Source organism: Euleptes europaea, chromosome 7 (genome assembly GCF_029931775.1).
Source record: "Euleptes europaea isolate rEulEur1 chromosome 7, rEulEur1.hap1, whole genome shotgun sequence".
NCBI lineage: Eukaryota > Metazoa > Chordata > Lepidosauria > Squamata > Sphaerodactylidae > Euleptes > Euleptes europaea.
In genome coordinates this window covers 78859314-78871972 of record NC_079318.1, presented here as the reverse complement: position 1 = coordinate 78871972, position 12659 = coordinate 78859314, and the positions used below count along the sequence as shown (strand labels likewise).

Here is a 12659-nt window from a genome sequence, read left to right as displayed (position 1 = left end):
GGGATAAGGGTGGATTGAAAGATAAACACGTACAGCCAGTGTGATACAGTGACAAAAAAGGCTAATGCAATCCTGGGGTGTATCAACAGAGGCATAACATCCAAATCACAAGATGTCATAGGTCTGCTGTAGTGCCTTGGTCAGGCCGCACCTGGAGTACTGTGCACAGTTCTGGAGGCCTCACTTCAAAAAAGATGTGGCCACAATGGAGGGGGTGCAGAGGAGAGTGACGAGGATGATCAGGGGCCTGGAGACCAAGTCCTTCGAAGAAAGGCTGAGGGACCTGGGAATGTAGTCTGAAAGAGGAGGTTGAGGGGGGACATGATTGCTCTCTTTAAGTATTTGAAGGGCTGTCATTTCGAGGGGGGCAGGGAGCTGTTCCTGTTGGAAGCAGATGATAAGACTCGCAATAATGGGTTTAAATTATGGGCAGAAAGGTACTGGCTGGATAGTAGGAAAAAAGGTTTTACAGTTAAGAGTTGTTCAACAGTGGACTCAGCTCCTTAGGGAGGTGGTGAGCTCCCCCTCACTGGCAGTCTTTAAGCAGAGGCTGGACAAGCAGTTGTCAGGGATGCTCTAGGCTGATCCTGCATTGAGCAGGGGGTTGGACTAGATGGCCTGTATGGTCCCTTCCAACTCTATGATTCTAAATAGATAAATACATAAAGTTCAGAAACTTTTGTCCACATCAGCACCATTTCACTGCCACAATCCTGTTACAGCTGCCATTTTCTCCAGTGGGCTCTTGGAGGGCATTCGGCCAGTTAAAAAAATCTGTATTTGCCATATTACTACAGCATTATGCCACAGTGATATAGAACTACCTTCTTTTTTAAATGCCTGCAAAAAGCCCTCAGGTGGCACTGTGTGTGTGGGGAATGTCAGGAGAAGGCCAAGCAAAGTGTGTTGGAACTGCCACGTGGATGCTTCATTGCCGCTGTAAATGTCTCTGCACTTGGAACATGAATGAGTTCAAAACAGAATCTCCACTGTGAGGATGCAGCCTTCGTCGTTACATCAATATTTAAACAGAACTTCTTCTGTGTTGGTTTCTTCTGTAAAGTTTAAGTAAACTCTGCCTTGTTTCCCAGATAAAAATGCTTCATTTCCACCAGGGACAATTAACTGCTCAGCAGTTCCTTCTCTCCACGTCCCTTGTCCTTCAGTTCTTTCTGAGAGTAAGCGAGTGCGCATGAGTAGTGCATGATGCTCTCGTGCTGAATGTGGGGCATGAACGCCTCATGCTGTTTTCTGTATCTGTGTCAGGCTAGCTTCCCTTCACCTGGTCTCCCGACTGCCTCACACACTCCATGTGAGACATAAATATTCATGGCCCAGAATGAGGACAGCCCTGATTTCTGGAGCAGGCAACTGCCAGATGTTTTTGTGTAGGAGACTTTCATAGAATCAGCAACAGCCCCAATGCTCAGCTCGTAAAAGCCTTGGGGCAGAGTGCGAACAGAAGGGAGAGCCAGCCTACACAACAGGAGACCAGGGTCCTGCGGGATCTGGCCCAGTTCCGCAGGGCCGGCAAGACAGAGATGTTCTGCCAGGCACATGGTTGAGGACTTTCGGCAGCTCTATTATACCCACCGGCCACCGGGCAGAACCTCCCCTCTTCTATATGCTCCCCTCAGTCCCCCTCCTCACTTACTTTGTGGAGGGTTGTTATTCTCAGGACTCTGCTCTGCTGAGAACTTAGGGGGGCACCTTATTTCTGTTTTATGGATTTTAATTGTTTTTAAATGTATTTATCATTACCTGCCCCGAGCCCCACTGTAGTGGGGGAGGGGTGGGATATAAATCTAATATATAAACAAACAAATAAATACCTAGGAAACAAGTCCTGGGAAACAGTTTTCTAGCACGTTTATGCTACGAATGTTATAGCACCATATATGCATATAGCACCGTATATGAATAACGTTATGCATATAGCACCATATAGCGTTGTGCTTATCCATAGCAATTATCCCCCTTGCAATTCCAGCCCTAACCTATGCCCTACATTGAGCAAGAGAGCATGTTGTCTAATTAGCCATATATAAGATCACAAACAGAAACACAAGGAAATCCCCTTCAGCAACCTGGCTCCTTACAGGCACTGTGATCTCTGTCTTGTCTGTTCCCCTGAGAAATCCTGCTCATAGAAGAAGATGCCTTCTGTCTAGTCTGTAGCCCCAGAAGGTCGGACCAGAACCAACGGGTTAAAATTAAATGAGAAGAGTTTACGTCTAGACATTAGGAAGCATTTTCTAACATTGGTTCTTGTAGGTTATCCGGGCTGTGTGACCGTGGTCTTGGTATTTTCTTTCCTGACGTTTCGCCAGCAGCTATGGCAGTCTCGAGACACTGTCCTTCAGTGTTACTCCTCTGAAGATGCCGGCCACAGCTGCTGGCGAAATGTCAGGAAAGAAAATACCAAGACCACGGTCACATAGCCCGGATAACCTACAAGAACCAATGAATGACCGTGAAAGCCTTCGGCAACATTTTCTAACTGTTAGAGCGGTTCCTCAGTGGAACAGGCTTCCTCAGGAGGTGGTCAGCTCTCCTTCCCTGGAGGTTTTTAAGCAGAGGCTAGATGGCCATCCGTCAGCAATGCTGATTCTATGACCTTAGGCAGTTCATGAGAGGGAGGGCATCTTGGCCATCTTTTGGGCATGGAGTAGGGGTCAGAGGGGAGGTAGTTGTGAATTTCCTGCATTGTGCAGGGGGTTGGACTAGATGACCCTGGTGGTCCCTTCCAGCTCTACGATTCTAGCCAGGAGGTGGTGCAGCTATTCCCCAGCAGGCAACCCAGTATTCCCAGCCCCTCTGGGTCTGCCTTCCTGGAGTCCACGTTGGGGAGCGGGGTGGGGGGGGGAGAGAGAGAGAGAGAAGGATCCAGGAGCGGCAGCAGGAACGCCCACCGGGGCGAATACTAGGGTAGGCTGCTGCCTCTCAAGGCAAGGCTCCCGCCCGGGGGGACCAGCTCTTGCCAGGCCCCCGTCGGCTCAGCCCCTTCTCCAATAGGTCCAGCCAGGAGGCTTTGAAGTCGGGCGGGGGCTCAACAGGTGCCCCACTGGCAGGACCGACGGGAGGAGGAAACCGCAGCCTGAACAGCCCGCCCCCGCCCCCGCCCCCTTGTCTGGTAGCTGAGCCACAAAGGCGAGGAGGAGCGACCCGGTCCCCGCACCCTCCGGAGGCGGCCGCCGGCTCAGCGTCCCACCTCCCAGCAGCCGCTCCTCCGCCTTCCCACCGCCGGGGCGAAGAGCAGCTCGGCTCTGCCTCCCGCCCGCGTACTCACGCTGCCGGCGAAGGCGGGAGACGCCCAGGCGGTGGCGAGCCAGGCTGGGGCTCCTGAGCACCGCCCGTCCCGCAGCTCGCAGCGCCTCCATCGGGGACACCAAAGGCGGGGAGGCGAGGCGAGGCGGGCGGGGCGGGGCCTCGGCGGAGGGGGCGGGGCTTTGCCTGGCTCCGCAGACGACGCTCCTCCTTCGCTGCGAGCGCTACGGCCGAGCATGCGCTGCGAGCGGAGCGCCGGGCCCCGCCCCTCCTTCGGCAGAGGCGGTCATTCGCTCGCCCGTCCGCGCGTCACCGCCGCCGTCATCAGCGGTGACCCGGGCCCGGTGGCGGTTACCTAGGTAACGGGCGGGGACGCGACGCAGGCCCCGAGCGCTACGACCGAGCATGCGCTTCGAGCGGAGCGCCGGGCCCCGCCCCTCCTTCGGGTGAGGCGGCCGTTCGCCCGCCCGTCCGCGCGTCGCCACCGCCGTCATCAGCGGGGGCCCGGTGGCGGTTACCCAGGTAACGGGCGGGGACGCGACGCAGGCCCCGAGCGGCGGGGATCGGGCCATGCAGCTGAGGCACGTCCGGACTCTGCTCACCCCGCAGGTGGGAACCGGCGAGGCGGGAAATGCTGTTCACACGAGCGATAGGGGTCGAACCGGAGTTCGAATGGGGCTGCGCGTGTGGGGAATAGTGAGGCCCGCGCAGTCCCTTCTGAGTGGGGCAACGCCTTGATTTGGAAGGGAGACGCGCAGTGCCGGGGAACAAGAACAGGCCACTTACTTTCCAAAAGGCCGGTGGCACCTTAGAGACTACCAGCATTTATTCCGACGTGAGCTTTCGTGAGCCAGAGCTCGCTTCTACGGATGCTGTGTGGAAGGAAGTCATTTTGCAAACTTTTATTAGGAAAACTACAGAAGGGTCGGGGGAAAGGGAGGTCTTGGGGGTAGAGAAAGGCTAGGGATGAATCCCGTCATAAATCTTTGCGGTGTGATTCTTTGTGTAAGGGACTGGAATGTATTCGTTTGTTACACATAATGGATGATGAGGTCAGAGGTTCGAGCATCTCTCTCATGGCATACAGATAAATAAAAGTATAATTAAACAAAAACTACTTGAAGAAGAAGCAGTCTGAAACCCCCAGAGAGCTTTATCCTCCTCAGGAAACAACTTGCTGGTGGTCCTTGGCCCCAGGATTATCCGGCTGGCTTCAACCAGGGTCTTTTCAGCTCTGGCCCCAGCCTGGTGGAACTGCAAATGTCAAAACAAATGTGATAGTCCATAATCTCAGACAGTTAACTGAATCCTCAGATGTGCTGTCACAGACCAACTGCAGGCTATGCTGTTGTCCAACCCGTCTGACGAACCTGGGGTTTCTGATGGGCCGCAGTAGGCACATGCCCCCAGCCTGTCTGACCATTATCCTACTTTTTTGCAGGAGGGGGCAGCCAAGGTAACATGCATGTCCTGGTCCCCAAACAATGCCAAATTTGCTGTCTGCACTGTGGACAAGGTGGTTCTCCTATATGATGAACATGGCGAGCGAAGGGACAAGTTCTCCACGAAGCCTGCGGATCCTAAGGTAGACACCGGCTTCTTCCTGCCTGAACTGAACTCTTGGGAGAGGGTTGTTACCTTCCTGTTTGGGCTCACAAAGAAAGTAGCCATGAGAAAAAGTGCTTCAGAATTGGCCTGCATGAGGGCTCACTGGAACTCTCCCAGCACTGGATTGTGTGCCAGATATAAAAGTTTGCACTTGTGGCTATATACGCATAACCCAATAGTAATAACTGCAGTCAGAATGTATATACTGCTAAATAATACTGGAAAGGGTTTAATCATATTAAAGATATTAGGGCTGGTATTTGGGTGAAGGAGAATCTTGCACTGTTGTATCTGAGAACAGGCTTCTCTTTCCAAGGGCAGACTGTGGTCAAGGATGTACACAGTTTGACAGGCCATGGTAATTTCTGCTTGTTTCTAGGCCAGAATATGTCTTACCACTGACTCTGCCTCCCCAAGGGGGGCGGTTCTTTGTCCGTGCCATTATCCTGAGCTTTGGAGCCGGTGTTCCTGCCTTCATCCTAACTCCCTCTTTTCTTTCCAGTATGGCAGGAAAAGCTATGTGGTGAAAGGCATGGCATTCTCCCCAGATTCCACCAAGATTGCTATTGGGCAAACGGACAACATCATCTTTGTCTACAAGATTGGGGAGGAATGGTAAGGGCCTTTATATGGGAAGGGAGAGACCATTCCAGGAGAAAGCACCAGGCTGAGTTCCCACAGCAGGCCCCCGCTGATTGGATTGCCGCTGTGGCTCCTTTCCAGATCTAATTATAGCCAAAAGACATGCAGATCTCCCACATCTCACCTAGTTTGCAGCTTGGGGGGTTCAGTTAGTCCCCATAGACAGTTTTCCCTTGGGGCACAGCAGCTCTTCCTTAGCTGACCCCTTGCCATGGGCAGGGGGAAAGGACAAGCTGATCTTGATCAATATTGTTTCCTCCAGTGGGAATCCCTGGGTACCCCTGTATCCCCATAGAACCTGGTGGCCTACTATGGCAATAATAGTCTTTTTTTTCCCTGTTGTGCAGGGGTGACAAGAAGGTGATCTGCAACAAGTTCATTCAGACGGTAAGGCCTTCTTCTTGTTAGAACTGGTGGCTTTTGCTGTGATATCTGGGTCTCTTTAGAGCAGGGGTACCCAATGTAATGCCCAGGGGTGCTACAGCACCCGCCAACACCTTTCCTGGTGCCCACCAAGTGTTTTTAGAAAGTGGTTGGAGTCAGGTAGAGTCCTGCCCAGTAGGGCTTCTGATTGCCCATTTGAGATCTGATTGGCTGTACAGATTAAAATAACATTTCAGTGGCTGTACAGATTAAAATAACATTTCGGTGACAGCTGCCACCACAGTATTAGTTTTATTCTCTCTCTGATGCTTCTTCTCCAATGTATTTTTTAAATTTACTCCTCTTGTCCCCTGCGCTTGGGCTTCCACAGTTCAGGTGGTTGGTTCTGCCTCCCACATGGCCACCGTGTGGTTGCACCCACCACCCTGTCTCAGAACGGTCTAGGGCCCTCATACCTTCGTGACCACCTGTCCTGTTATGTCCCCCCACAAGGAGCCTACGTTCCAGTGCGCAAAATCTCCTGGGGCTCACTGGCCCAAAGTCTTACTATCCTCAGACAGGGACAGGGCCTTCTTGGCCGAGGCCCCTGCCTGGCAGAACACTTTGTCTATGGAGACCAGGGTCCTGCGGGATCTCTCCCAATTCTGCAGAGTCTGTAAGGTGGAGTTGTTCCACCAGGCTTACAGTTGAGGACAGTGGCAGTTTATGTTCCCTCTCTATTTATAATCTGGGTCTGGTTGAAGTTTTAAATTGTGTTTTATCGTATTTATTTGCAGTGTTTTTACATTTTCCTTATTGTATTTATTGTATTTTATTAATTGTCGTTAGCGGCTCTGAGCCCACTTTGCAGTGGAAGGGTGGGATATAAATTGAAATAAAACAAACAAATAAATAAATTCAAAAGTTGCCCACAGGCTCAAAAGGCTGGAGACCCCCTGCTTTAGATCCCGGTTTTCTGCTGCATGCTCTCCTTCACATTTCTCTATAAATAAGAGGTGGCCTTCTGGCAATGGGCAGATAGTCATCTAGTTTCTTTAATCTTCTCAAGAGCATCATTTGAAAAATTCAGAAGGGAGGGAAGGGAGGCTCCGCACTGGGCAAAACAAAGTCACAGAGCATTGAGCTGGGCAGATTATCTCAACCCGGCTCTCACGTCCTTCTGAGGGAACGTGGGAATAAGGGTCAAAACAAGTCTCCACTTCTTAGAGAGAACACTGGTTTTTGAGCCCCATCCGAAAGCAGGCTATATCTCGTAGCTTCCTCTCCTTCAGTCAGGTCAAGCCGTGCTTCTCTAATGCTCCTGCTCATTCTTATTCTGTTCTCCAACAGAGTGCTGTGACTTGTTTGCTGTGGCCAGAGGAGAACACCATAGTCTTTGGGCTCGTCGAGGGCAAGGTAGGAGAAATGCTGTCCGCTTCTGGTACAGAGTTGGGTGCTAGGGTCCAGCACGGCCAGATGATTACACCGTGTAATTTGTCTTAGCCGATTGGTGCCCCTAAGACTCCCTCTGACTCGATAGGACCAGAAGTGCCTTCCTGCCATCACAGGGTGATGAGTTGATCTGATTTTTTTCTCTCCTGAAGGTTCGTCTAGCAAACACCAAATCCAGCAAGTCATCCACTATTTACGGGACAGACTCCTATGTGGTATCGTTGGCCTCCAAGTGAGTGTGCAGCAGTGGGAGGAGAGAATCCCACTTCACTGCCATCGCTTTGCCCACCCCAGGAATGGCAAGCTCTGTTTTTTTACCTGCTAACTTCATGGCAGTGTAATGATCTTCACATGTCTTTTTGCTGTACCTCATCCGTTCTAGACTCCTTGGGTACTGAGCTATAGCGGCCCACTCTGTTACTACCTCTTCCTCCCTCATTCCATCCTCCATCAACTCATCCCAGCTGGAAGGCTGTGAAGATGAGACCTTCTAGGCCTCTCTGCTGATAACGTCTTGTATGCATTTGCAGCATCTCAGGGAAAGGAATCCTGTCTGGCCACGCGGATGGAACGATCGTGCGCTACTTCTTTGACGACGAAGGCTCTGGGGAGTCCCAGGTATGCTCAGGTTCTTCCCACTAAGCAGCCTCTTTCCCCAGTCCAGTTAGAGCCACAGGGTGGCTGGGAGTTTGTGACATTCTGGCTCTTTCTATCGGGATACAGTGACATGAGGTTTGCTTCCATTCCCAGGAGTCACAGTTTCCCAGTGCTAAGTGGAATTTCTTCGGAACAGTGATTCTTTCTGCAGCAAGCACGTCAGTTGCGTGTGGTGTACAGGCTGTGGAAGAACACCTCTTGCCTGGAGCCTGTGAGCTCACTGGTCTGAGTTGGAGGGTCCCTCCTGTTCCCTATGTGCTTCATCTTGTGCCTTGGGTGGGGTGGGGTGTAATATTTTCCCATGGACATTTAAATTCTGCAGAGGTCTAGTGTTCCTTTCTTGTAAAAGGTAGTTGGGAGCTCTGAAAATAAAACCAGACATGAGGACACCCCCTCTTCACCAATGTTGAGTTATCTCATTACCCCTTTTTCATTTCTCCCCCCAACCCCCAAATATTTGGAGGTGCTGTGCTTCCTCACTGCCCGCTAATGTAGCATACAGTTAATTAGATAGGATGTCATAGAAGATCTTTGTGCATCTAGAAATGTCTCACGCAAACTCAACTTTATAAGTGTTTCTTCTATAGCAAGCCCCTTGGATAGCTTGCTGCTGATCTCAAGCGCATGGCTTCAGTGCTACAGAAGAAGACATTTTTTCCACTGCAGTCAGGATGGGGAGGAAGGTATAGTTCTCAGCAGGTTTGCAGAACTGTTTATTACAGAGGAGGCAGTTACTGCTTTGGTTATGGGCCCAGAGGGCACACAACCTGTCAAGGAACTGGGTAGTGAGTAACAACGTGAATCGTTCTCCTTCCAAGCTTTTTTGGTTAGTAGCATCACCCGCAGCCATTTAGCCACAAGTCCCTACAAGAAGCCCCAATGGAAATCAGACCACGGATGCTTCCCAGGGGAGATGAACTCCCCATGCTGCTCACACCTCCTGATGTGTCTGGTTTGAAGGTGGCGGTCCTGTCCTGGACACTCATCCTGTGGTCACACTGAGACCCAAAGCTGTCTTGCGCATCCTATGCCAGAGAACACTATTTGGAATATGCTTATCAACACAAACAGCTGGGAGGAGTGGGGGGGATCATCACTGGTTTGTGTCTGCCACAGTGCTTTCACAGTGTCCCGTGGCACCTTTCCCGGCACAGATCCCGTTCACTTGCAGTATGAGATCAGAGCGTAGCTCCCCATAGAAAAGGGGCCTTTGGCCTACCCTTTGGTAGCAGGGTCCAGCTCCGTCTCTGGGCTGTTTTGGGCAGCTGTAGGACAGCCTCAGCATAACACTGCTTTCGCCCAGAACTAAACGATGCAGCAGCCTGAGGCTCATGTGGCGCAACTGCTCATTTGGAGAGATGCTGGGCACAGTCTTAGCTGTCTGCTGTGTGGCTTGGTCCCTGCCTCCTGCCCCACTCTCATCTTTGCCTCTGCTTTCTCCACAGGGCAAGTTGGTGATGCACCCCTGTCCCCCGTATGCCTTGGCCTGGGCATCTAACAGCATTGTGGCTGCTGGCTGCGACAAGAAGATTGTGGCCTACGGGAAGGAGGGGCATGTGATCCAAACCTTTGACTACAGCCGAGACTCTTCAGAGAAAGAGTTCATGGTAGCAGCCGCCAGCCCTGGGGGACAGTCTGTGGTCATCGGCAGCTTTGACAGGTGTGGTACTGTGGGGGGGTGCTGTTCCATAGGGTGACCCTGCTCCTCGTTTCCCCCCATGGCTATTCAGCGGCCCCAAACTGTTCCTGCAGGCTCAGGGTTCTGAACTGGAGTCCTCGTCGGAGTGCCTGGGAGGAAGCCAAACCCAAGGAGATCCCTCACCTGTACACGATCACAGCCTTGGCATGGAAACGGGATGGCTCACGGCTCTGTGCGGTGTGTGTGACATTTTGGGTCTTGATTGTGCCTGGTTTGGGTGGCAGCCCCCATGAGGCCTTCAGACATGTGGCTAAGGAGCAGGATGGCAGATTTTAACTGCTTGAAGAGGTGGGAGGTCTTGCCTTTAAGCCATTAAGAGTTGTGGACTCTATTCTGGAGAACCGAGTTTGATTCCCCACTCTTCCACATGAAGCCAGCTAAGTGACCTTGGGCTAGTCACAGCTCTCTTACAGCTCTCTCAGCCTCACCTACCTCACAAGGTGTCTGTTGTAGGGAGAGGAAAGGAAGGTGATTTTAAACCGGTTGGATTTTCCCTTAAGTGGTAGAGAAAGTCGGCATATAAAAACCAACTCTTCTCCTCCTCCTCCCCCCTCGTCCCCCCCTCCATGTGCTTTTGTTGTTCCCGCAGGGCACCCTCTGCGGTGGGGTAGAGCAGTTTGACTGTTGTCTTCGCAGAACCATTTACAAGAATAAATTTGAGATGACGTATGTGGGACCCAGCCAGGTGGGTGTGATTTGGGGCATGTGAATGGCTTGGTTGCAGCAAAGAGCAGGGCTGGCTGTGTTTGGGGCAGGGAGGGAAGTTTGCTGTGGGCAGGGGACTGGAAGAGAAGTTAGGGGACCTTCCCAAGGCTTTTTAGAAGCACAATGCCCTTGCTGAAGAAAGACAAAATAACAGAACAGGACATCGCCGAAGATACTGAGGAGCACCTTACAAAATCAAAACAGTAACCAGACATATATCTAATAGTAACAGGTGGCTGTTGACATGTACATGCTCCTTGAGGGGGAACCACCCAGGGCTGAGGCTGAGCTTTGTGTGAACCCAGGGAACCCCAGATTCGCAGAAAATTCAAGTCCAAAAGCAGGATCCACATATCTGCACACTTGCATAGAGAAGTGAGAGGAAAAGGAATGAAGCAGAAGTGAAGGCGGCAGAAGTGGCAAGGGTGGGGGGAAGCAGGCACAGCTGAGGGAGAGGGGCCAAAGGGTAGAATAGGGTTGCCATTTCCTTCACCTGTGAGTCCTTGTGGGGTCAATTGATGGACCCCAGCAGCATACAGTGAACCTAAGAAATTAGCAGCAGAATAAAATGTCTGTGAATGAGAGAATTGTTCTTATAGAATCATGGAGTTGGAAGGGGCCATACAGACCATCTAGTCCAACCCTCTGCTCGATGCAGGAATAGCCTAGAGCATCCCTGACAAGTGTTCGTCCAGCCACTGCTTAAAGATGGCAAGTGAGGGGGAACTCACCACCTCCCTATGTAAACAAGTAGCAACAGATCCAGCAACTAAATTATTATGTGGAAAAGACATTTTAAAAATCCACAGCAGTTGCCTGAGCAAAAAAGGAAAGCATTAATTTAATGTCCGGCTGTCAGTAGATTTGGCACAGGGTTTATGGGGGAAGGCACCATGGCAGAGAAGGCCCTTCCCTTAGTTGCTACCCAGTTGACCTACTGAAGCTGGGCTTCTGATGTAGAGCTTAATTTCTGGGCAGGCTTGTATGGAAGCACTTGTATGGAAAACCTCCAGAGGGTCTTTTAGTAGCCTAGCCCAGTCTGGGGCCACTTAGGACCCTTCGTTTTTGTAATCCAGTTTGGCTCAGGGCCTGAGGGCCAAGCAGGGCGATAAAAGGCTGTTAGTCTTTCTGCCCACATTGCTGAACAGATTTTTCCTGCAAGAACCCAACTTGGGGTGGGGAAGGCATACTTACTTCTATAGCCAGGTACAGAACAGCAGTGATGCTCTTTTCTCCATTTCTCCCCCCCCCCCCAGGTCATTGTGAAGAATCTGTCCACAGGGATGCGAGTGGTGTTGAAATCCCACTATGGCTACGAAATAGACGAGGTTAAAATCTTGGGGAAGGACCGCTACCTTGTGGCCCACACCTCGGACACCCTGCTTCTGGGGGACCTCAGTTCCACCAAGCTTAGCGAGGTACTGCGTGATACCTGTGGGAACCAGGGGAGCTCGGCTTGGGAACTCAGTATTCAAAGGCAGTAGGGGGTGCAGCTGGCTCATGTGGCATGCAGGGGATCGCCTGGCAGTGCTTGTGTGTCCTGAGGTTCAGATCTGTGGGCACAGTGTGACCAGAGTAGCCGGGCTATGACATAGATCTGTGCAAAAGCTCTCTCTGTATGGTGTGTCCTGATGGTGCTTTTCCCTTCATGCTCTCCCGGGGGTTCCTATCTCTCTGTTCCCAGGCATCCCACTCTGAACTGTTGCAACAGATGCAGGCTTTCTTTAGCTGCACTTCAGAGCCTCCAGGTCCACTGGCTCTAGTTATGCTCTTCTTCGGCGTCTTTCCTCAACCTCCTTTTTCTGATTGGCTAACATACTTGTTCACACTATGCCCCCCGCCCCCCGGCTTTCCAAAGGGGATGTGTGCATCTCTCTCCCTCTCAGCCCATCAAAGATTAGTGTTGCCTAGATCAGTCTTTGCTACTTCCCTATGAGAACGGTTTCTGATGCCAGGAATGGGGAGGTTGGGTTGTGCTGGGCACAGCTTCACAGGGCTCAGCCCAGACATGTAGGCCGCAAAAGTCACAGGATACCTCTGTATTCCTCTGCTGTGACTGTAATGGGATGTTTAACTCCTGCATCCAATTAGAGAATCTGGACAAAACGGGTCTAACAGGGCTTTATCTGTTTAAAACTTTTAACAGCAGATATCCTAAGGATTTATCTACTAAAGGCTGATTATCAACCTTTAAAACTAATAATACAAACAAGATAACTGTGAGATTTGTTCTTTGAACTAAAACCAGCAAACCAGGCTGAAAACC

At 51.3% G+C, this 12659-nt stretch overlaps 1 protein-coding gene across 1 annotated transcript in view; it reads left to right on the top strand.

Annotated features, from left to right (window-relative positions):
* Positions 1-3793: 3793 nt before the first annotated feature.
* Positions 3794-12659, top strand: part of IFT172 (intraflagellar transport 172) — a 32277-nt gene continuing 23411 nt past the window's right edge. The window contains exons 1-11 of the mRNA XM_056852954.1: positions 3794-3876; positions 4709-4852; positions 5378-5490; positions 5865-5904; positions 7231-7296; positions 7485-7564; positions 7863-7950; positions 9435-9649; positions 9742-9865; positions 10278-10373; positions 11650-11811. Coding sequence (XP_056708932.1) covers positions 3838-3876; positions 4709-4852; positions 5378-5490; positions 5865-5904; positions 7231-7296; positions 7485-7564; positions 7863-7950; positions 9435-9649; positions 9742-9865; positions 10278-10373; positions 11650-11811 — 1167 coding nt within the window. The 5' untranslated portion in view covers positions 3794-3837. The remainder of the gene's footprint in view (positions 3877-4708; positions 4853-5377; positions 5491-5864; positions 5905-7230; positions 7297-7484; positions 7565-7862; positions 7951-9434; positions 9650-9741; positions 9866-10277; positions 10374-11649; positions 11812-12659) is intronic.